Source organism: Corticium candelabrum, chromosome 1 (assembly GCF_963422355.1).
Source record: "Corticium candelabrum chromosome 1, ooCorCand1.1, whole genome shotgun sequence".
In the NCBI taxonomy this organism is placed as follows: Eukaryota; Metazoa; Porifera; class Homoscleromorpha; order Homosclerophorida; family Plakinidae; genus Corticium; species Corticium candelabrum.
Window position 1 is genome coordinate 6,866,069 of NC_085085.1, and position 22,710 is coordinate 6,888,778.

Sequence of the window (22,710 nt, forward strand, 5' to 3'; positions counted from 1 at the left end):
CACTCGGTTTTGTACTAGAACAACAGCAGCTGTCCACAAAGAGCCCAGCTGTCTCTACCACGACTTTCTCAATGTTTCATCTTTGTTCATATGAATCATTCAAGCAGGTCAAGTGGAATGAAGGAAGAACTCTGTATCAATGCAGAAGCGTTGAAAACCCCGTCACCAACAACATTGCGTATGGTCTGGGGAGGGGAGGAAGGCTTCAGAAAAGCATGTACTTTGCACGCTCGTAAAATTGTCAATAATTTTAACGACTTGACTCATACAATGTATTGTACCCACTGATTACTCATTGTAAATATCTAAAATGACATACCAATCCTAGGTTGGCATTTATTGACATGGCTAATGTGACAACAATGCATGTGTCAATAATGTACATATAACAGCTTATTACTACACTGACACCTGCATTTTCTTCTTGTTTGTTATATTGTAGATAGACAAGCCTCAGCCTTTGCATTTTGAATGACATAAAATCCATAAGTTAGAGGAGGTAGGCTTATAGTCTGAGAATTCGCTTGTGTTGTTGGTGTAATCATAGGCAATTGGTTATCCATAGACATTTCTAGTTTATCTCCATTCAACAATGTGAAACTAGATAACAAAAGCAACAATAAGTATTCAAATATAGTTACCAATTCTGGTTATTCCGTGTGACATGTCTGTACATGTGTGTGTGTGTGTGTGTGTGTGTGTGTGTGTGTGTGTGTGTGTGTGTGTGTGTGTGTGTGTGTGTGTGTGTGTGTGTGTGTGTTTTGTTCTATCTATCTTATCTATCTATCCTGTCTAATACACCCCATACTTTGATGTAATTCCTCCTATTCCTGGTGTCAAAAGATAGACATCTACATTGAACTGAGAAAGTGGTTCCACCAATTGAATAGTTGCTGGTTTCTCTGTTTGTATATTGATTAAAATCAAAGTGACATCACCTGCCATGTACGATCTAAATACACACATAGCATACACAAAATTCACAAACAGATCACACACAAACTGCTTAAATAATTGTGCTCACAAACCTTGATTGACATGAAAGGCAAATGTGAAAACTGATATCAAAACACATGCGCTTTGATTATCATTATTGGCAATTGGTCATGAAATATAATCTGTCATAACCACTTATAATTCCGTTTTTACTGAGCTCAGATATAACTAAGTAAAGGAAGTATACAATTTGAATTCCGTACATTTCCTTGATACAAATTCACAGTAACTTACCCAAGCGTCTGGCAATGTAGTGTATAGTAAGGTCTTTCTTAATGTAAACATTCAACAAATTTCACTGTGATATGTGATAAAAGATACAACCAAGCTGTCTCAGCACAGAACAAAGCAGGTACCCAACCTTTTAGGACATCGGCTCCAATTCATTGAGTTACTTTCTTGTTTTTGATTAGTTAAGAATACTTGCTACAAAGACAAGCAAATCCTTTGATTGCTATAGCAATAGCAAGTCTATCTGGTGCCTTCAGGAAAAGCTTCCTCACTCCTGCCAGTAGATTATCTTACATTTATTAGAGTACAGATAAATCACAACTGTTGTAAAAGTTCAGACAAAGCAGTTCACTGTTAAATATTAATTAAAGGCATGTGCGCATGCTCTAAAACATTCAGTGACATGAAACATAACAACTGTCTGTGCAACAGCAAATTGCCCCTCATACGTTTGACCACTACTGCAAAAATATTTTTATCAACACAATGTATTGAACTCTTTAATTCATTCTAGAATTAACAATTGATTCATCTAAATACCTCTTAATTGCAGTATCATTTGGTTGAGTGCAAAAAGCAAAACTTCGCACCGATTGGTTCATGTTAAGCTGACCATCGACATTGAGAACAACAGAACCAACAAGATGTTTGAACAAGTAAGAAACCCAATAACTCTAGTAAACACACAAAGCAAGAAAATTTGAAGGTACTGTAGTCAATATTCAAGCATTACAAGACAGATGCAGATACAATCTTATCAACACAAAGTAGCAATACATTTGCACTAAATAATGTAAAGACACTCATTGTTCGTCATTTGTCATTTTGTGACTATATTGTTTCATTTCAAACAGACATCAATCTGTATTTATCAATTAATCTGTATTTTGTCAACACAGTAGACCATCGCATATCTGACCCTTTTTGCAAAGCGGATATGATGTCACAAGCCCATTTGCGCAAGCGCAGTAATAAGGTGCAGTGATGACGCCAAAGATACAGAGGCTTCTAGGATTAGTTTGGTGATCGTAGTTTGCATACAGTACACATATTATGTCTTCATGCAATAGTTTGATCACTAGCATACTGTACATGTTTCAGAGGTCAGAACATGTACATACTGGGACTCAAGAAAGCAGAATGGAACTCCGAGGTACTGTTGAAACTCCAACGCTTCACAACCCATTCTTTTCACTTATCCCCCCCCCCTTATTCCTCCGAGGCTTGCCCAAAGAGGGTTGAATATGCAAGGATCTACTGTACTTCTGTATATTTCAAATGAATCATAAAATTTATTTGACTGATACATTTAGTATTACTACAAAGGGAGTAAAATTGGTGGGATCCATTAGACCACGAGAATCAGTAAAGAGAGTCTGATGACACACAACGGAATGTCCCATCCTTGCTGCCAAGCCAAGCTTGTACAGCCACCTTTATAAAGCCATAATGTCACATAGCTGTCACCTTGATACTAATTCAATCTGACTTACATAAAGCCTGCAGCATACGAGCCAGATATATTGTGGACTGCATCAGAGCCAAGAATAGATCCGGTTTCGGTCAACCAGTAATCTACTTTGTATCCCTTTGTGCAAGACTTCAATGTTTGAATACTTAGAAGAAGACTGTCCAAAATACTAGCATTGTGCATCTGCTCAACAGTTGGATTTGGATTTCGAATAAAGTATCTGGACAGACAGACAGACAAATAAACAAGCACATACACAGGCAAACAGGAAAACAAACAAACAGACAAACAAAATTTTGTTGCATATTACTCACTGATGCCATGATAATGCATTGACAAACTGCAAACCTCCACTGCTAATCCACCTATGAAACAATCTCATCTGTTACTTTATCACAGCAACAAACCATTCTACTGTTTTGCAAAAACAGAACGTGTGAGACATACATGCTTTTGTGTATAAGTTTGTTTGTCTGTACAAATGCTCTAGTGAAAGCAACCACTCTTATGATAAGAGTTGTTGCACACTACCACCACACAACAACAATAATGCCTTACTGTGTCAAGTACTCGTAATTTTCCACATCTGACTTAACTTCATATGGATTAGTGCTCTCTAGACCAACTATAATCTGACGAGCTCTGACGAATTTTCGAAGAGTCTTAAAGTCGTCCACTGATTGCTTTGGTTCAACGGTGACATTAAAATGATCTGGATATGCGTGTGGTTCTACAGGACAACAACAATCATGCTTGATTGAAACTAACTGCTACTCCTAATGTTACAATACTTTGCTATTTAAAAATGTAAAAGTTGACTTTATCAAGAATATTAAGTATTAAAAAATTAAAGACAAGTAATATTTTCTATGGGAATACAAGTGAAATGCAGAATTAAGAAACTTCTTTCATGGTCACAGTAAGACGAAATTCTGACTCCTGTACAATGTTTCACTTTAATAGCACATATCCAGTTAGTCATGTGTAGAAGATATAGCTTTACCAACTATTAGAGGCATTAACTATGCAGTGAACTGTACCCTGTTAACTAAAAGCATCCAACTATTCAAGTAGAAAACTAATTCTCAGACTCGACTATTCAATAAACTAACATTTTTCCACCCAGAAGTAACTACAAACATACTGTACCCACTGACATGAGCCAGCCACGCATTGAATGCACAATGACAGTGTGCTACTCAGAGCTCATCACTAATGCACTATACCCACCCTTGAGTTCTGTACATTTCTCAAAGTCTGTACAATTTGCCATTGATTCCACTTTTCCTAATTCAAAGTCACCAGAAAACTGCAAGAATCCATTTAACAGATTAGGTGTGTGGTGTGGTGTGGTGTGTGTGTGTGTGTGTGTGTGTGTGTGTGTGTGTGTGTGTGTGTGTGTGTGTGTGTGTGTGTGTGTGTGTGTGTGTAGTGATCCTATAGTATATAGACTAAATAGTATGCAATTAACATCCGGTCAGCTTCCTGCAGCATGCCTGAAGACATAAGTGCAAAGTCTAAGGAAGATTAAAACTGATGCATCTACTATGTGTACCTAGAGCTTTTGCGAAGAAGTCGTAGTAGTAAAGTTTGGACAAGTTGTCACAATCATGCAGTCACTTCATGCAGTGTACATGTCTGTTAAATACTACTGGTTCTACTGTAGTGATTTATCATATTATACTGTCACTGACAGCTGCTGTCAACTAGAGCAGCTAGGCTAGTTTTCTATAGAACGTAACTAAGAACTTCATGTTATTGAAAATGTTGAGTTTTGCTAAATCTTAACGCTGACCACAAAACTAAATGTTAATAAAGCATTTTGTAGTCATCTACGAGTCTAATATAACACAAAAATCACAAAAAACATAAAGCCAGTTACCCAGTCAAACTGTGTATAAAGAACTAAGCACGCTAGGCTAATACCCGTATTAGAACACTACACCCCTGTTTTAGCTAGTGGAGTCCACAGTTGTCTAAGCTTCCAAATTCTGATTGACCTCCTCAGCACAGGTTTTGATGATGCTCGAGGTGTGGGGGAACTGGAAGTGTTCTTTCTCCAACTCTGATGATGGCAAAGTTAGATTAAAGTAGGTAGATTTTTGTCGGCTACAGTCCTACATGTTTCATCAATTTACTTCTGTTAGAGTCATACATGCTTTCAATAATTACTTCTGTTGGAGTCATACACGCTTCATCAGTAGTTTGAATATTCTGTTAAGTGTTATTACTGATTCGTGTACTAGTAAGAGGTTGTGATGAAATTATTCTGTAAGTCCTAACCGTAGTTGATTATATGGCAACTGTTGTGTTCTAAAACAGGTACGTAGTCTAGTGTGCTTAGTTCTTCACAGTTTGACTGGGTAACTGGCTTCGTGTTTTTCTGTGATTGTTGTGCTATAGTAGACTCGTAAAAGTTTTACACTACAGTGGCGATGAGGATGGAATGTCGTCTTGTCTAGCAATCAGGAGTTTCAACCCTACAAAGGACGAGTGATTCATGGAGTCATCGGTTCGACAATTAATGGTTGGTCATCAGTCCGTGCTCACAAGGACAACAGGCGGCAGAGAAGTCCAAGGCAGCATTCTGCACTTCCATTAGTTCAGAAACATTCAGGTTATTATGTAATTCGTGTGCACCAGCCAAGCGAAAAGCGTGTACATATGAGGAATTGCATGAAAACTGGATGCGCATTTTGGCACTAAACATTTGGTTCTTGTGGAACGTTCTGGTCTACAGTCGCAGAAGGAGTCGCTTACAAGCTATATGACTGAAAACAGCCGTCTAGCATCCACAAGAGATTGGCCTGTAGACTGGCTGAACGAAAGCTTGCGAGACAGATTTGTGGTAGGTGTGTTCAATAATCGTTTGCGTCAGATTCTACTGACACAAGATCATAAGAAATTGTTTAACGAGTTTCTTCAGTTAGCCCTGACATTTTGAAGCCAGTCAACGTGAATCATCTGAGAGTCAGTACAAGCCTGCGATGAGACATATACTACGTCGTACAGACGAAACAGAGTCTGAATGTATTGAACATTCTGTACTCACTGTAAATCAAAAGAGGAAACAACCTATCTCTAAGAAGAAACAACAATGTGACAGTTGTGGTGGAAATCACACAGATCAACATGCAAATTTCAAAATGCAAAAAGTGCTTTCATTGTGACAGGCTGGGTAATACTAGTAAGGTGTGTCAGTGTCGTTCATTTACTGCTGCAATTCAGGTGGATCAACAAGTACATTCAGTTGTTCATCTAAATAGTAAAGAAAATCCTGAAGCTGAAATTCCTCCAATTTACCCAATCGTACAATTACCAGAATTCAGTAGGAAACTGAAACTGATGGTAGACTCAGCATCTCCAATTTCCTTTGTCAATCTACTGACATGGCATGATCTCGACTGTCTTAAATTATTACCAACTTCCAGAATTCTAGGAGCTTTCGAAGGCCAGTTAATTCTTCCAGTGGGCTATTTTAATTAAAGCAAAAGTTCAAAAAAATGAACATCCACACACTACTACTACATGTACCTTACAAATATATGTATCTCGTAAAGGAGTGAATCTAATTGGACGAGACGGCAGTAGAGATTTGAAAATTTATCTGGATCCAAGACAACTGATAAGAGTAATGTTGGAAGAAAACCCCAGAAAACTTCAGCAAAGTTTGGAAATGCACTCGGAATTATTCAAACCGGGCTTAGGTTGCTGTTCTACAATGCAAGCTACGTTAACACTCCACGAAGGAGCAACTCCTAAGTATTTCAAACCAAAGAAGTTATCATTTGCATATAAACCCATCGTCTGTGAGGAGCTCAATCGATTGGAATGAGAGAGAGTGATAAAGTTTCACATTCTGACTGGCCACTCCCATATTGGTCGTATAAAACCAATGGCAAAGTTATAATAATTTGTGGTGACTGTAATAGATAAGATAGTGACTGAGCATGCGTGTAGCTTGCAAGTGAGATTCTGTAGCTCTGAGTGTGTATAAGCAAACTTAGCAAGTGCTGTATGTTCTAAGCTATATAGAAATAGATCATCGATATAACTACAGAGTATCGATACGACAGTGGCGACGAGGATGGCTGCCAAAGTAGAGTTTGGGAAACTCAGTGAGTTTCGGCACGGCGTGGACACTGTCGACGACTACGTGGACAGGTTTGAACTCTACACAGTGGCCAACGACATTACAAATGACGACAAGAAAAGAGCGGTGTTCTTGACATCCGTGGGAGCCACAACATACGCCTTACTCACTAACCTCCTCAGACCAGCAAAACCGCAGTCAAAGTCGCTCGACGATCTGGTCAGGTTGATGAGGGACAACATGGAGCCCAAAGCGATCGTGATAGCGGAACGCTACAAGTTCTACAAGAGGAATCAGAAAGAGGGGGAGACGATTGCGTCGTACATTGCAGAGCTTTGCCGCTTAGCGCGGAAATGTGAGTTCAAGGACTACCTCAACACGGCATTGAGGGACCAACTCGTGTGTGGACTGTACTATGCGGCAGTCCAACAAAAGATTTTAGTCGAAGCGAAGTTGTCTTTGGATCGTGCCATCCAAATAGCACAGGCGTGTGAATCGGCTCGGGAAGAAACACAAACACTCAGAGGTCAGACGCCCCAGAGCGCTAGACAAATGGAGACAGCATTTGGTGAAACACAATCGACAACAGGTGGATCCAGCCAATCAGCAAAAGCCAGCTACAAAGGCAAGGCATGTTCCAGATGCAATGGAACTAACCACAGCAGCGACAAATGCAGATACAAGTCCTTCACCTGTCACTATTGCAAGAAGACTGGACATATCATCCAGGCATGCAGGAAGAAGGAACGAGACAAGTCAAACGACGGATGTTCAAAGCAGAAGTCGAAGACGTGGAAGACCACACATCAGATTGACGAGGACGAGGTTAGTCTCATATTCTCATTATCAGATAAGCGTGGTATTGATGTGAAGTTGCATGTTCCTGGTACGGAGATTGATATGGAGGTAGACACAGGAGCCACAGTGACTGTGATACCTAAAGCAATATTTGAAAAACGATTACAGCATGTGCAATTGAAGCCAAATAGAGCCAAATTACAGGCTTATAGTGGGCAGGCCCTCAAGGTTGTGGGTGAAGCAATGGTACCCCTTGAGTATAAGGATCAACAGTGTACTGAGAAAATTATTGCTGTGGATGTACCTGACAAGCCCGCTGTTCTGGGAAGGAATCTGTTGAGACAGATCAGGTTAGACTGGGGAACACTCTTTGCGATTGAAGAGGCACCTATTGTTTGGGAAAAACAATTTCCTCAGTTGTTTGAAAAGGGTATGGGAACAGTAAAGATTATGAAGCCCATATTGTTATCAAGCCAGGGGTTACTCCTCGGTTTCATAAGCCAAGGCCGGTACCATATGCATTACAGCAGAAAGTTGAGGAAGAATTAGACAGATTACTGGGCGAAGGAGTATTACAACCGGTCGAGCGAAGCGAGTGGGCGACTCCATTGGTGGTAGTGCAGAAAGCTGACAACACTGTCAGGCTGTGTGGAGACTATAAGGTAACGATTAATCCGTACTTAGATACGGAAGGCTACCCTATGCCCAACCCACAGGACTTATTTGCAACATTAGCAGGGGGAAAAACGTTTACAAGACCAGACCTCAGACAGGCATATCAGCAGCTGGAAGTGAGCCCCGATAGCCGAAAGTACCTTACTGTGAACACTAGTAAGGGATTGTTTGCCTATTGAGAATGCCATTCGGCATCAGTGCTGCCCCAGCCATTTGGCAAAGGACAATGGACGAGATTCTGGCAGGACTACAAGGCATAATTTGTTACCTCGATGACATCCTAATAGTGGGAAAGTCCCAACAGGAACATGACGAGCGAGTCAAGGTTGTGTTGGGAAGACTCCAGCAACGAGGACTTAGATTGAAACAAGAGAAATGTGCGTTCAACCAAAAGGAAGTAGAGTATTTAGGCCATGTGATCAATGAAAGAGGTCTTAGACCTACAGCTACCAAGACTCAGGCCATACGTGACGCACCAGAGCCAAGAAACTCGACCAAACTAAAATCCTATTTGGGATTGTTGAACTATTATAGCAGGTTCATACCAGAGATATCAAGTACCTTGCAGCCCTTATATGCATTGTTAACAAAGTCCCAACCGTGGGTATGGCGAGAAGCGCATAAGCGAGCCTTTGCAGAAAGCAAGAAGAAGTTGCTGTCATCGAGCTGTTTGACACATTACGACTTGGCCAAACCGCTAAAGCTAAAGTGTGATGCCTCACCTCATGGGGTGGGAGCCTGCTTGACGCATGTGATGGCGGACGGGACGGAACAACCTATTGCTTTCTCTTCCCGAACTCTCACTAAAGAAGAAAAAGGCTACGCACAGTTAGAGAAGGAGGCACTTGCTCTAGTCCATGGTGTACGTCATTTCCACAAGTACTTAATGGGAAGAGCGTTTGTCCTAGTGACTGATCACAAGCCACTACTCAAGATTTTGGGTCCGAAACAAGGAGTCCCACCGTTAGTGGCAGCAAGACTGCAACGCTGGGCAATTATTCTCAGCGCTTACCAGTACCAGTTGGAGTTTACATCAGGTCCTAGCAACGTGGAGGCCGACATGTTATCACGGCTACCATTACAAGTGGACGTGATCGACCCAAATGAGCAGATATACGGAATCGACTACTTGGAGCAATTGCCAATTACCGCCAAAGAAGTTGCCAAAGAGACGGCATTGGATCCCATATTGCGGAAGGTATTCACCTATACCGTACGAGGATGGCCTTACCAAAGAGATACCGAATTACTCCATATTCGAGGAAAGCTAATGAATTGTCAGTGGACAACGGATGTCTACTTTGGGGACAACGCGTTGTGATACCAGCCAGTCTGCGGTCAAGAGTGCTACATGAGTTGCACTTAGAACACCCAGGCGTTAACAGGATGAAGGCTCTGGCTCGAAGTTTTGTGTGGTGGGTCAATTTGGATAAGGACATCAAAGAATTAGTCAAGACCTGTGAACAGTGTCAGAATGCAAGACACCGCCCATCTACCACCAACCCACCACATCCGTGGCTGTATCCAAATCATCCGTGGGAAAGAGTTCATTGTGATTTAGCAGAATTCAGTGGGAGACAGTATTTTGTCATAATGGATGCCTATTTGAAGTGGCCGGATATATACGACTTAGGAACCAGTGCTTCAACCACAAAGGTGATAGACGCACTTAGGCGGTCTTTTGTGAGCAACAGTCTACCGGATCGTCTAGTATCGGACAACGGGCCTCAATTTATATCATTGGAGTTCAGGGAGTTTGTCCAGTCCAACGGCATTCGACACCAGCTCACACCACCGTACCATCCAGCCTCAAATGGGCAGGCGGAACGACTCGTTCAAGAGTTAAAGAAGAGCCTCAGAGGTAAACCGGCAGCAAAATCTTGGAGTCACCAATTATCACTATTCCTGCTACACTACCGGTCAACACCTAATACCACGACAAGAAAATCACCAGCAGAATTACAGTTGAAGCGTACATTGAGAACCAGATTGGATCTTCTGTTTCCCCGGGGTCAAGCTGACCTTGGACAGCAAATGAGCAACAATTCCAGGAGGCAAGTAGTCAAGTGCAGGAGTTAGTACCCAGAGAGGCTGTAGGAGTTTGAAACCCAAGAAGAGATGGAAGGGGAAACTGGTTATATGGAACAGTCATGCAAAAGGTTGGTCCTACTAACTATATGATCGAAGTGGAAGAACACGTATGCTATGTACACATCGATCATTTACAGCAACGGGATTCAAGAAGTATGTCCGGAGGGTTACCCACTCCAGAACAGACAGACATACCTATAGCACCAACCTCATCAAAGGAATTGATACCACCGGTAATATCGGTAACACAAGAATCAGATGCCGTGGAAACACCAGGAAGAGTCAACGCATCAAGGGAAGAACGGACACCGACAACCACAGAGGAGAATGGACAAGTACGACCAACATTACAACCTGTTCCAACAGGCCAAGTGGAATAACCACCACAACCACCTGGCAGGCGGTACCCTCAATGGAAATACCGGCGACCACCATTGAGGTATCGGAACATTTAATGTAGAGGAAAGGAGTGTAATAGATAAGATAGTGACTGAGCATGCGTGTAGCTTGCAAGTGAGATTCTGTAGCTCTGAGTGTGTATAAGCGAACTTAGCGAGTGCTGTACGTTCTAAGCTTTATAGAAATAGATCATCGATATAACTACAGAGTATCGATACGACAGTGACTACAAAATCTCCATAAATACAGAATTGAAGACAGATGTTTATCCTATTCCAATATTGGAAGAACTAAGCACGCTAGACCATTACCTGTATTAGAACACTACACTTTCATTGCTTTGGTTTGTCAATCAATGACATCAAGACAAACTGCTCAGTATATAATCATGCACTTATTCTTTGAATCAAACAGACCCCCAAGATCAAGATTGATCAACTATCAAATAACCGGACACTAATATATAGTCACTGTACAAGAAACTATTGCAAAATAAAATGTAACATTACCATATACGGTAAATAACAAAAAATACAAGGGAGATGATTAATTTCTTAATCTAGATAAGATAATTATATCCTAAAATGTCTAACTTAGACAATTAACATCTAAATCAAACAATATTTAAGCAAACTCTTGTTAATGCTGGCATAACATCATTGCAAATTAATGGTTGTTTTCTAATTAGTTACTTCAAACAATCCCTTTGACAAACTTACTATAACACTAGTGACCAAGCAGCTAATAACAAATCGCTTTCTTAAACCCTAAAAGTCAAAATTAAAACTAACTCATCACTAAAAACAGGAGCATAGCATGACCTCTAGAAATGGGGGGCTAGACTTCATGCTGCTATGGGACACGCCCACTTCTGAGTGGCTTCTAATTAACTGATACGTTAAATCAGTGACAGATACAGACTGTTAAAAGGTGATGCAAACTTGGACAATTTAGCGAGATTTTACTAAAAGATTGTGAATACCATAGTCTATATGAATGTCTCACATTACAAGATGAATTTCATATCTACAACATAGCATCACGGTATGCTATATGTGTACTCATGAGGAACACAAAACATACATTAATTATGTCCTGTATGTTCAACAAAGACATTCTGAGAGGTTGTTTGTTAACAAATGTATTCAAGGTTGCAAGCGACAATTCTACAGTTGAAGTGAATGTAGTACAAGTCCATTAGGTCTTTCTTGGCTTGTTGTCTAGACATTAGGTAAGTTTTATGATGTTAAGATTTTAGGCCGCCCTGGTTACAAATGACAGTAACAATGTCAGAAACATAATTCTTGTCACATTGTTTGATAGGACCAATAGGAATGATGGTTGTCTCAGTTTGCTGTCCAGCACCACAACAGTTCTCTAACTAAGATAATTAAAAGTGCATTTCCAAGCATTAGGTATGTAGTACAAATGGGGCTATAGCCCCATCTAGCCCATGCAACGCTACACCCATGCTAAGAACAACTTCAGAAAGTGCTTAAAATTCAAAGGCAATATCTATCATTACATGCTAAGCTTTTGACTATGCACCAAACATTAATTATCACATTCATACCATTTCCCAGTTGCCATGCAATATTATATCCTTTTGCTGCACTGTAATTCAATAGTTTCTCCACATTGCTATAATTCCAGGTTCCATCCTTATGCCTCTTGATATTACTCAAATCAAAAAGAAGCGTCGTATTTGTCTTCACAACTAGTCCATTAAGCTCATCCCACTCGATCTGAGTCAGACAAAGAGGCTCAAAATCCTTTTTCATATGTTCGCCGTTTTCAATGCCTGCAGACTTGCATTCACTCTGTGTGGAGTAATAAGATACTTCTTGTCCTTCAGTGCCTCCAACTCGCCAGTAGGCGGGCGACAAACCTCGCACAAGAGAAGTAAATCTACCAGAGTGCAGGATTTTCTGGAATTCATTTCTATCGTGACACGGAGTCTTTGGGCTACTTGCAATTGACAAAAAGTGACGCGGTATAGCGAATACCCCCAACTTTGTCTCGACGACCAGCTGGAAAGAAGAACAGACAGAGAAAATCGCAGTCGAAATCAGGAAATCACGAACAGCTGCCATGGCTCAAGCGCAGTCTGCGATACGCTAACGCACGTTAATTCATGGAGTCAAGAGATGGCGTCAACGTCGGCGTCGTGTCCCGAGAAAAGTCTGGAAGACGACGACAATCTCACTGTCGAGCTGCATGAATTCGGCGGCGCTGCGACTCGCCTTTCATGGAGATTCTCTCTTACATAGGAATACACATGCAGACATACATACATACATACATACAGACAGACAGACAGACAGACAGACACCAGACTAGAATGTAATAGTGTTGTTCTTTGAAAATATATGTATTGACAGACAGACAGACAGACAGACAGACAGACAGACAGACAGGCAGGCAGGCAGGCAGGCAGGCAGAGACAGACATCCAGGCAGGCAGGCAGGCAGAGACAGACATCCAAGCACTTTCAAATAGCCTCATTACTTCTGATCATTTGCATGCCGTGTGTGCAGCTCTAGCATCAGGATCTCTGCCAATATCGATTAGGCCATTTCTCTCATCATCTAGATTAATTGCTCTACCAAAGGCAAAAGGGGATGTTCGGCCAATAGCAATTGGGGAAACATGAAGAAGAGTCACTGCTAGAGCTATTTGTTTTCAAAAGCGGAAGGAATTTGCAGACTACTTCACACCCTTACAACACGGTGTTTCAGTTGAGGGCGGTGCAGAGCTATTGGTGCAGCAGGTGCAGCTTCTTATGGAAAACATGAAGACTGGATTCTACTTAATTAAAACTGATGTGAATAATGCATTTAATTCAGTAAGCTGGTCTCATTTGCTGAACCAAGTGCTTACTGTGTTTCCTGACATTTACAATCACGCTGCACTAGTGTACTCTGACATCAACCCACTAATCCATCTTCAGAGATCTTATCTGGTTATTCTCAGCTCTCAAGAAAGTGTGTACCAGGGAGACCCACTTGGTCCTGCTTTGTTCTCAATTGCAATGCAACCCATTTTGGAAAATCTACAGTCTCACAACAAAGGAGTAACAATTCTGGCTTACCTGGATGACGTTTATCTCCTTGGCAGTCCTGATCGAGTGTTTCATGTCTTTGAAAGGCTGAGATCTGCTTTCAGCAACATTAATCTCATGATTGAGGAGGAGAAGTGTGAGATATGTTGTTCCTCATCACCGTTGCTTAACACCATCTCTCAGTCAACTTCCATACCAGCCACAAGTCAAGGATGTAGAATTCTGGGCACATCTATAGGAAGCTCATTGTCCATCATCAAATCTTGCTCTGATGTTGCACAATCAGGATCTAATTTGTGTGGCAAGCTGTTGCAGTTGCAAGATCCACAGTGTGGCATGCTCTTGCTGAGACACTGTCATGTTACTCGGATAAACTTCCTATCACAAACTGTTCCACCTAGGCTTTTGGAGTCCGCTGTGGCCATCCATGACACACTGACAAGATCAACGTTCACCAATCTCTTGGGTAGAGGTAATCTAACAGACAGGCAGTGGCTTCAAGCAACTTTACCAATAAGACATGGAGGCTTTGGTCTCACAGCTTTAACTCTACAGCACCATTTGTATTTCTGTCTAGTTGGACTTCAACCCTGCATACAATAGCAAAACGAATTCCTGATGCTGAGAGATTGCTCGATGAAGTTCAGAATTGACATCATTCAAATAGTTTCATAAGCAAAGATTTGTGCAACGTTTTGCCTCAAACAAAACTCTCGTAGAAGTTATTAACGACAGGAAACAACTACAACACGGGCTGACTGAGAAGTACATGAAATCTCTGTCAAATGGTTTTATTCAGAATTCATCTTCGACTAGAGACCAATCTTGAATGAAGTCCTTGCAAGACAAAGGTGCAGAAGCTTGGCTCTTGACAGTACCATCATCATCATGGCATGCATTATCTCCGTGCGATTTCCGCTTGGCATTATTGATGAGACTGGTCTGCCAAATGCCTTTGGCTTGTGGTCAGTGTGACTGTGGGAAAGAATTAGACTCCGATGGATACCACCTAATAACATGTAAGACTGGGGGCGGCCCAGTAATCAGCCATAACAACATGGTTTCAGCATGGTCAGACTGTTTGAGTCAACTGCAATTACATCACGTAAATGAACCCAGAGAAAGGTATGTCAATTCTGAAGACAGATCAGACATAGTCATGATTCGACATGGGGTGGATCTTGAATTGGAGATTGCTCTAGTGCATCCCTTGAGTAATGAAATAGAAGGTTTATCTGCTACAACTCAGAGAACAGCGGCAACCAGAAGAGAAAATCTGAAGATCAAAAAGTACGACCAGGAGCTTTTGCCAAGGTTTTTGACCAACATTTGTGCCTATAGTTTTCAAACATTATGGCTGTTGGGGAGAGAAAGCTGAAGACTATTTGAAGAAACTGTCACAGCTATCAAGAGACAAGGACGGAAAGCCAAATGCATCAACCTTCAAGACATGCTAGAGATCTGTGTTTCCTGTGTGTCTACAATGATCAAATGCTAGAGTGATTGCAGTGTTCTAACTGGGAATTTTCACCAGCCGGCAAGTTATGTCGTCACAAACAGACTATGACGTCACAAATAGACTATGGTGTCACTTCCATTCTTCACTGGACCGTACAGGACCATGGTTGTTGACATCAATTTCATGATAACTAACAATTAAATAACATAAATGGTACAAACCTCGGTGCTACTTGCACCAAAAGGTCCTTTAATTAACTAATGCCACTTTCTTAGTGAAATATCCTCTTTGGCGATCTCGTATAAAGCTTTCAACACACACACCACAGCGCGACCGCACCTGTCATTCAACAGAAGGTTACGTTTTGTGACCTCAGCACCCAACCCACTCGTTCTTTCCATATGTCTTCGCTTCAAATCAGTTTCAATAGATTCTCGATGAGCTGCAGATGCCTCATGATCTTTCACACAGTGCAACTTCACTCTCCTGCATCCTGTAGTCCACCAGGCAGTAGCAAAACGTCAGCTCCACCACTGACCTTGGCCGTTGCGTCAAGCAGACAGAACAGAACATAACTTACGAATGCCGTCTGCAGTGTGACGAACGATAAGCCAATCGCGTGACGACTTCCATTTCGAAAACGCTTCAGGCAGTTTCTCGACTGCGTTACAATGTTCGTCAGGAGCGGTAGTGCTTCACTCATATATATATATATATATATATATATATATATATATATATATATATATATATATATACGCAAAAATAGCTTCCCTTTCCCGACGTTGCCCGCAATAAAACGACACGCTCCGCGGGTACCGTCCGACGTCGGAAACGTGCAGTTTAAATTCGGTGCAGATCCGATAGGCCGTTACGGAGATATTCACGCGCGAGTGGAGACCGGTTTGAGGCGGGTTCCATGCATGGGCTGGAAATCGCGTCGTCAACGGGACAAGGACGACAGCTTCACTTTCGACCTCTATGGATTCGGCGTGCGCGAGCCAAATTCGGCGGAGATCGGACGCGGGGCGGAGGAGATACGCGCGTACTCACATACATAGAGACAGACAGACAGACAGACAGACGGACAGACAGACAGACACCTCTCCGAGTCTCGCACTTAACTCCCGTGAATACCGCTTGGCAAGCTCCTTGAGGTTTGGTCTTCCCATTTTCCCTGATTGGGAGGAGAATTGCAATTGTGAATCGAACATCGACGACAGTGGATACCATCTAATAACCTGCAAGCTGGGCGGAGGCCGTTTGGTGTCATGAATCAATTGCATCTTTATGGTCAGATTGTCTGAGAAGTCTACGTACACATACACCACTGTAGAGAGCCACGCCATCGCTATACAAACACCGAGGATAGGCCGGATATTGTTGTTTTTGACACACAGTCGGGATCTACCATCGACTTAGATATATCTCTCGCCCATCCCTGGAGCTCTGAAACCTTTCCCAACTCCGCATACACCGATGGGGCAGCGGCTCTGAGGCGTGAAGAAAAAAATGGAAGAAGTGCAATTCAGAGAAGAGACCAGGCGGCGCCTCTGTGAGACTGATATCCTTGTCTTCGAGAACTTTGGAAGATGGGGAGTAAAAGGGTTTCAATATCTGCAACATCTGTCTCGCAGTTCAGTCAATGAGAAGGGCAAACCAAATGCCCAAAAATTCTTGGACCATTGGATCAAGGAAGAGATTTGCCGTCCAACTCCAAAAATGCAGTAGCAAGACCCTCACAAAGAAGTTATCATCTCTCCCTAACGAGTACAGTTGCAAGAAGACTTCACCTCTCAGTGGACAGTCATAAACATTTAGAGACCAGGACCATAGGTCCCTTTTGTCTAGTCATAATGTGTATGTGTATTTATAGTTGTAGGTAGAACCAAGCCCCATTGGCTTGGGTAGTATTTAGTTGCTTTGCTTAGATGGTGTATAATAGTTCAATGTTTGAAAATATATGTATTGACAGACAGACAGACAGACAGACAGACAGACAGACAGACAGACAGACAGACAGACAGACAGCTTGCCTTTATATATATATATATATATATATATATATATATATATATATATATATATATATATATATATGTAGAGAGAGAGAGAGGGAGGGAGGGAGGGAGGGAGGGAGGGAGGGAGGGAGGGAGGGAGGGAGGGAGGGAGGGAGGGAGGGAGGGAGGGAGGGAGGGAGGGAGGGAGGGAGGGAGGGAGGGAGGGAGGGAGGGAGGGAGGGAGGGAGGGAGGGAGGGAGGGAGGGAGGGAGGGAGGGAGGGAGGGAGGGAGGGAGGGAGGGGGGAGGGAGGGAGGGAGGGAGGGAGGGAGGGAGGGAGGGAGGGAGGAGATGATATCGACAACACGAGCAACACAAATGTCGGAAATACAAGCAACAAATTATTCAAGTCCAACAAGCAACATCCATGTCATTGATATTTTTATGCGCAGGTGGCAGTAGTCCCTTACTCAAACATATCTTAAGAAACTATCATCAATGCTTGCCAAAAAAAGAGACGACTGTCAGTACGGAACAACTGTAAAATTGGCTGATATCCGGACTCTGCTGCAGCAAGCGAGCCAAGCTTACAAGATCGAGACTTGAACATTTAGCTGCATGATGGCTGCTGAGGGTCAGTTGTCTGAGTATAGATCTTAGAGACTGTTAGTTGCATATAAAACGTGCACTTACGTCTAGTGTAATTGGGAATAGTATACTAATGGTGAGTTGATTGTCATTTTTTATGTTGTGCTCCAGATCGGCCTTGTTCGTATAAGGTCTCTTGTTGGAAGCAAACCCTGTCACAGAGGTCGTTGAAACCATCATGGCTGTCTAAACAGAAGACATGACTTTACGCAGGATTCGACTGGATTCAAGTAAGTTAGGAAGAACTGTTTTCTGTAAGTGCTGCAGATTTGATGACTTGGCCTGGGATAATGTCCCAGCCACCCTGCAATATACCTGCGTGCACTGTGCCCAACGCTCCCAACACCACTGGAACAACCAATGTCCAACTCGACACTGCCACATGTGGCTTACCTCCACCCACAAGTCACTGTACTTCGCCAACTTCTCAGCCTGTTTCTTGGCGATGTTGCCAAAAGCTGTGCAGCTGATATCAATGAGAAGACAAGTGTTTGTCTTTTTATTTCTGAAGCAGATGTCAGGACGATCGACACCAATCATTTTAGCAGTAGCGATGGCTGTATCCCACATCATAGTGATGTCGTCCATCTCCACAAACCTATATATCAGGATGATGCCGTTACCATCTGCTCTCCACTGGAACCCAAACTGACAACAACCGTCCCTGTGGATGATGAAGGCCACTTGATTGTGTCGATCAGTGTTGTATGTCCGCGCCAAGGCACTACAGCCTGCCACAATGTGGTCGACTGTCTACAGATTTGCACTACTCAAGCAGCAAGTGGGACTGACATCACAATGCAGAAGTTGCGCTCATAATACCGAGTCCGAAAAGCTTGGTTTTGAGCAGCAACAACCAGTCTCTCAGTTGCTGCAGGAAGATTCAATAACATCAGCCATCCGTAGGTCACATTCACGTCTACAGGTGGTCTCAGTGAGACAGCGATACTGACCATGCATAAGTCTCTGCTCCAGGACTGCACACGAAGAGAACTGCCGCACATGCAGAAATGTTTTGCATCCGTCTGAGGCCCTTGCTCGAAGATACCGTCACGCGTGACGGTCTCACCGGCTTGTCCTAGTCAAATTCTTCTGCAATTGTGCAGTAAACTGACGAGCCATACGTCGGATCGAATGAGAGGTCGCATAGCATCACACTCTTGTACTATTTGCATGAAAGGATTAGAACTCTCACAAGTAACAGTCCAGCCTTACAATACAAGCCTGATACGTCGACTCGCGATCTGTTGTAATCCTCGACCACCCTCAGTGCACGGACCTGGTCCACGTTTGCCGCAGGATGGTGAACACCGTGAGAAGTTTGATGGTCTGCCGATCAAGCTGCTGCAGGTCCGAGGTCCTCCAATGAATGACACCAAAACCGTAAGTGAGAACCGGTAGTGCAAACCCAGAATCTTGTTCCGACCGCACAACTCGGTCCGGATAACCATCTTCACTCTACGAAGGTACTCACGACGGAGCGTCTCCCGCATAGTGTTGTGCTGGATATATCGTTATTCTTGTCCACACCCAAATATTTGTAGACTTGACCTGGTTCCAGACACGCCAGAATTGTGTCCAGAGAACTTGCCGTTGACAAAGTGTGCAACAGCACATTTGTCCAGACCAAACTTTATCTGGATGTCATCAGAGAATTCGAAGGTATCCAGATGTTTATTATTATCTGGTCATCACCCTCAGTAGGCGAGTAGGGTCTTTACCTTCAACTGGGCGTCCATGCACCAACCCGGCAGATAAATCTTTGAGAAGTACGTGTTTCTGCGTAATCCATACGGCGCTAGTAACTGGCATATCAATTTATTGATTGCGTGCACTACAAGGATTTCGCAAGCTCTAAACAGAACGCCCAGTAGATATCAATGAACACCAGGAAAACACATATTTTCAGTGTACCAACTGTCCCCATGCCAGACTGCAGAAACTCCCCATCAACAGTAACACATGTCTGTCTGCTCTCACAGACATAGCCAGATAAACAGTGAGAAAGATTCAACAAACTCATTTCATTATTATATTTCTGTCGCCACCCGCGATTGAACCCCGGCCATCATGATCTGAGAACCAGAACTCTAGCCACTAGGCTATAAGTGGCATTAATTGTTATTATCATCACACAAAAGGCAAAGTGAAACACATAGCTGCTTGCATGGACAGTTACAGAAACAAATCAGCCCTCATCTAGAGCTTAACTTGATTTGAGCTAGAAGCGACATATACATTACTATTGTTGCAAACAAACTGTAATAGTCAACTTCAGACCACTGCGGAACATCTTCTATCTACCTAAGTCTAGAAACAGTCGGGCAAGATGAAGAGTTTTTAAGGATAAATAACAACTTCTGCATCATTTGTGTTAGCATTCTTGCATCAGCGTCACATTCTGCGATAGATTTGATGATATTAGTTGTATCCCTTCTGACGCAGCTCCAAATGCGCACCATCATTAATTAATTCAGAAGGCATATCTAGAGCTTAGCTTGACATTCCATAGTGGATACATTCATTTGAGTTTAATCTAAAGAGAGTGATATTTTAAGAACTTTTCGTTGTATTTTTGTGACAAGTTCAACTAGATTGAAAGAAGCACTGAACTCGATATGACCTATAGATATATCTGTCTTTGCTTTGTGAAAGAGAATAATGCCTGGCTTGTATAGCCTCAATCCTGTTGACAGTCTGACTCTGAAAGGAACATTGCCAAAAATTTACACAAATCATTTTCAGGACTTGATGGAACGGCGCTAGAGTTATACGACGGTTTTGTTCTGACTGCACTTTGAACTGGTCGCAAAGTTTAGAGAACAAGACTTTTCAGAGCATTATTGTGCCGACGCATATGCTGCTTAGGAGCAAGACTTGGGCATCCCAACACAATATGAGGAATAGTTTTTGTGAATAAGCTGTATTTTCTACAGACCGTCTACGTTCGTCTCTACGGACCAGGGTAATTAGACCAATCACCAAATTGGTACTGTATGCCGCGCGATATTCAACGGTAACAAAATGTTAGCAGATCAGCCCTTTACGATCAATGAGTTATATGGCGGAAAGTAAAATGTTGCAGAGAGCAGGTAGACAGTCTACCAGCCGGCAAAAAGGTGGCGGACGGCACAAAAGCAAATATGCATTACGTACTAGTTGTACGGTATCCGTAGGCGCCTCGCGTTCGTGAGTAACACGTCCAACGGAGTTTTTAGACCGTCTACTGAAACGCCGAGTCCTAGCTAGACAATACGTGTACGTATTTGTTGAAACCCTAGCTGTCATGGAAGTAAACATGCAAACTTCCTAGTAGTTTAGATTACGTATATAGGCCTGGTATAGGTAGTCGTCGTTTTGCCATCGTGATCAAGACAATTGAAATGTACATTCTAGGTATGCACTCAGTGCCGTTGTAACGACAATGTTATGGTATTTACTGACATAGAAATTGATATCGGCAAACATTGACTATCAACAGTGTTAGATGCAGCACAGTCTAGTAAAGGATTGATCATACTGTAAGTATGGGACGTGTGAATAGTTGACTGTAGGTGACATTCAACTCCTGAAGGTGTTTCCCTAGCTACAATACAAAAGGATGGGGCGACGGAACTTCATGAAGCATTTTCTTTGCCGTTTGGTCACTTGTACGAATCGTTCTTAGACTCATGGAGAAATTTGAGATTTGTGTGTACACCCCCCTCCCCCCCGTCTTGAACCTTGATTCCACCATACCCACTATGGGTTTTGGCAACGCAGCGTAATAGCGCTTCTCCAAGCAGCACGATCATCAGCATCACGAAGACTGATATGAAATCATCTGAGGTCTCTTGTGACAACATCTATCCATCTCTGTTTAGGCCCATGTGTTGGTCTTGTTGCATTACTAAGTCTGCTGCGAAGTAGTTTTTGGGGACGATTGTCACTCATGCGTAGCAGATGGCCCAGCCATTGCAATCGTTGTTTTCTGTATTGTCATAGCAATAGAGCCTTCACACGCTCGTTCTAAATTGCCTGAATTCTTGATTTTATTCCATCTCGAGACACCAAGAATCGATCGAATGCACCGCATGTGGAACGTCTTTAAGCGTTGCAAATTTGGTTGTGTAACGGACCAAGTCTCACATTCATATAGCAAAACAGGTCTCACCAAATCACGAAAAATTTTCATCTTTGTGGAGATTGAAAACTGCCTGTTGGTAAATACCCTTTTACTCCAGAGACCAAATCTTTACTTGCTTTGCTTATACAAGCATCAATTTCAGCAATGCATCCACCATCTTGGCTCATGATACTCCCCAAGTAAATAAACTCTGTAACGTTTTCAAGAACAGAACCGTCAAGAAGAATACGTGCCTGCTCGTAACCAATGCTCAAAACTTTTGTTTTCTTGATGCTGATTTTCATTCCCCATTTACAGCAGGACTCATGTAGACTGTCTACTAACTTTTGTAGTTCACCCGAGGTCTTCCCAATTAAAGCTCAATCATCAGCATACATAGCAGCTTTAATGACACTAGTTCCTTGAGCTTTGACTCTGTAGTTCATGTACAGACTTCCCTCTTTCCTGTATTCAATTTCTACTCCGCCAACACACACACACACACACACACACACACACACACACACACACACACACACACACACACACACACCAAAAGCTAAATGGAAAGCCATATAGGACCACGCCCATTTCTGTCGTTCGACCCAGATTAGAAGCCTCGCTACGCTCGGCAATTATTTAATTAATGCAGCTCTAATAGGCAACACGTGCTCGTCTCTAGAC

At 42.5% G+C, this 22,710-nt stretch overlaps 2 protein-coding genes across 3 annotated transcripts; one reads left to right on the forward strand and one right to left on the reverse strand.

Annotated features, from left to right (window-relative positions):
- Positions 1-237: 237 nt before the first annotated feature.
- Positions 238-12,860, reverse strand: LOC134190640 (heparanase-like). 2 transcript variants are annotated; one of them, XM_062659111.1, is made up of 8 exons: positions 12,328-12,860; positions 3,257-3,428; positions 3,013-3,063; positions 2,721-2,918; positions 2,547-2,661; positions 1,768-1,901; positions 809-952; positions 238-600 (listed from the first exon to the last, which is right to left on the reverse strand). In XM_062659111.1, the coding sequence occupies exons 1-8, from the start codon at positions 12,845-12,847 to the stop codon at positions 432-434; spliced, it is 1,503 nt and encodes a 500-aa protein (XP_062515095.1). In that variant the 5' UTR covers positions 12,848-12,860; the 3' UTR covers positions 238-431. The 2 variants fall into 2 exon arrangements, with proteins under 2 accessions (XP_062515095.1, XP_062515087.1); XM_062659103.1 differs by having other exon boundaries at positions 2,535-2,661.
- A 41-nt stretch (positions 12,861-12,901) lies between these two features.
- LOC134188598 (uncharacterized) lies at positions 12,902-18,124 on the forward strand. Its single transcript, XM_062656800.1, has 3 exons — positions 12,902-12,983; positions 13,493-14,287; positions 18,033-18,124. Exons 1-3 carry the CDS (start codon positions 12,902-12,904, stop codon positions 18,122-18,124), a joined length of 969 nt encoding a protein of 322 aa, XP_062512784.1.
- The last annotated feature ends 4,586 nt before the right edge of the window (positions 18,125-22,710 follow it).

Coding starts and splice junctions, on each gene's coding strand:
- LOC134190640 (XM_062659103.1), bottom strand. CDS start 12,847: ATGGCAGCTGTTCGTGATTTCCTGATTTCGACTGCGATTTTCTCTGTC. Junction 3,429..12,327: donor TGCATGGCAACTGGGAAATG/GTATGAATGTGA, acceptor GTTGTCCTGTAG/AACCACACGCATATCCAGAT. Junction 601..808: donor ATAGGAGGAATTACATCAAA/GTATGGGGTGTA, acceptor TTTGTTATCTAG/TTTCACATTGTTGAATGGAG.
- LOC134188598 (XM_062656800.1), top strand. CDS start 12,902: ATGGCGTCAACGTCGGCGTCGTGTCCCGAGAAAAGTCTGGAAGACGAC. Junction 12,984..13,492: donor CGAGCTGCATGAATTCGGCG/GCGCTGCGACTC, acceptor ACGGTGTTTCAG/TTGAGGGCGGTGCAGAGCTA. Junction 14,288..18,032: donor CACCAATCTCTTGGGTAGAG/GTAATCTAACAG, acceptor GTTGTGCTCCAG/ATCGGCCTTGTTCGTATAAG.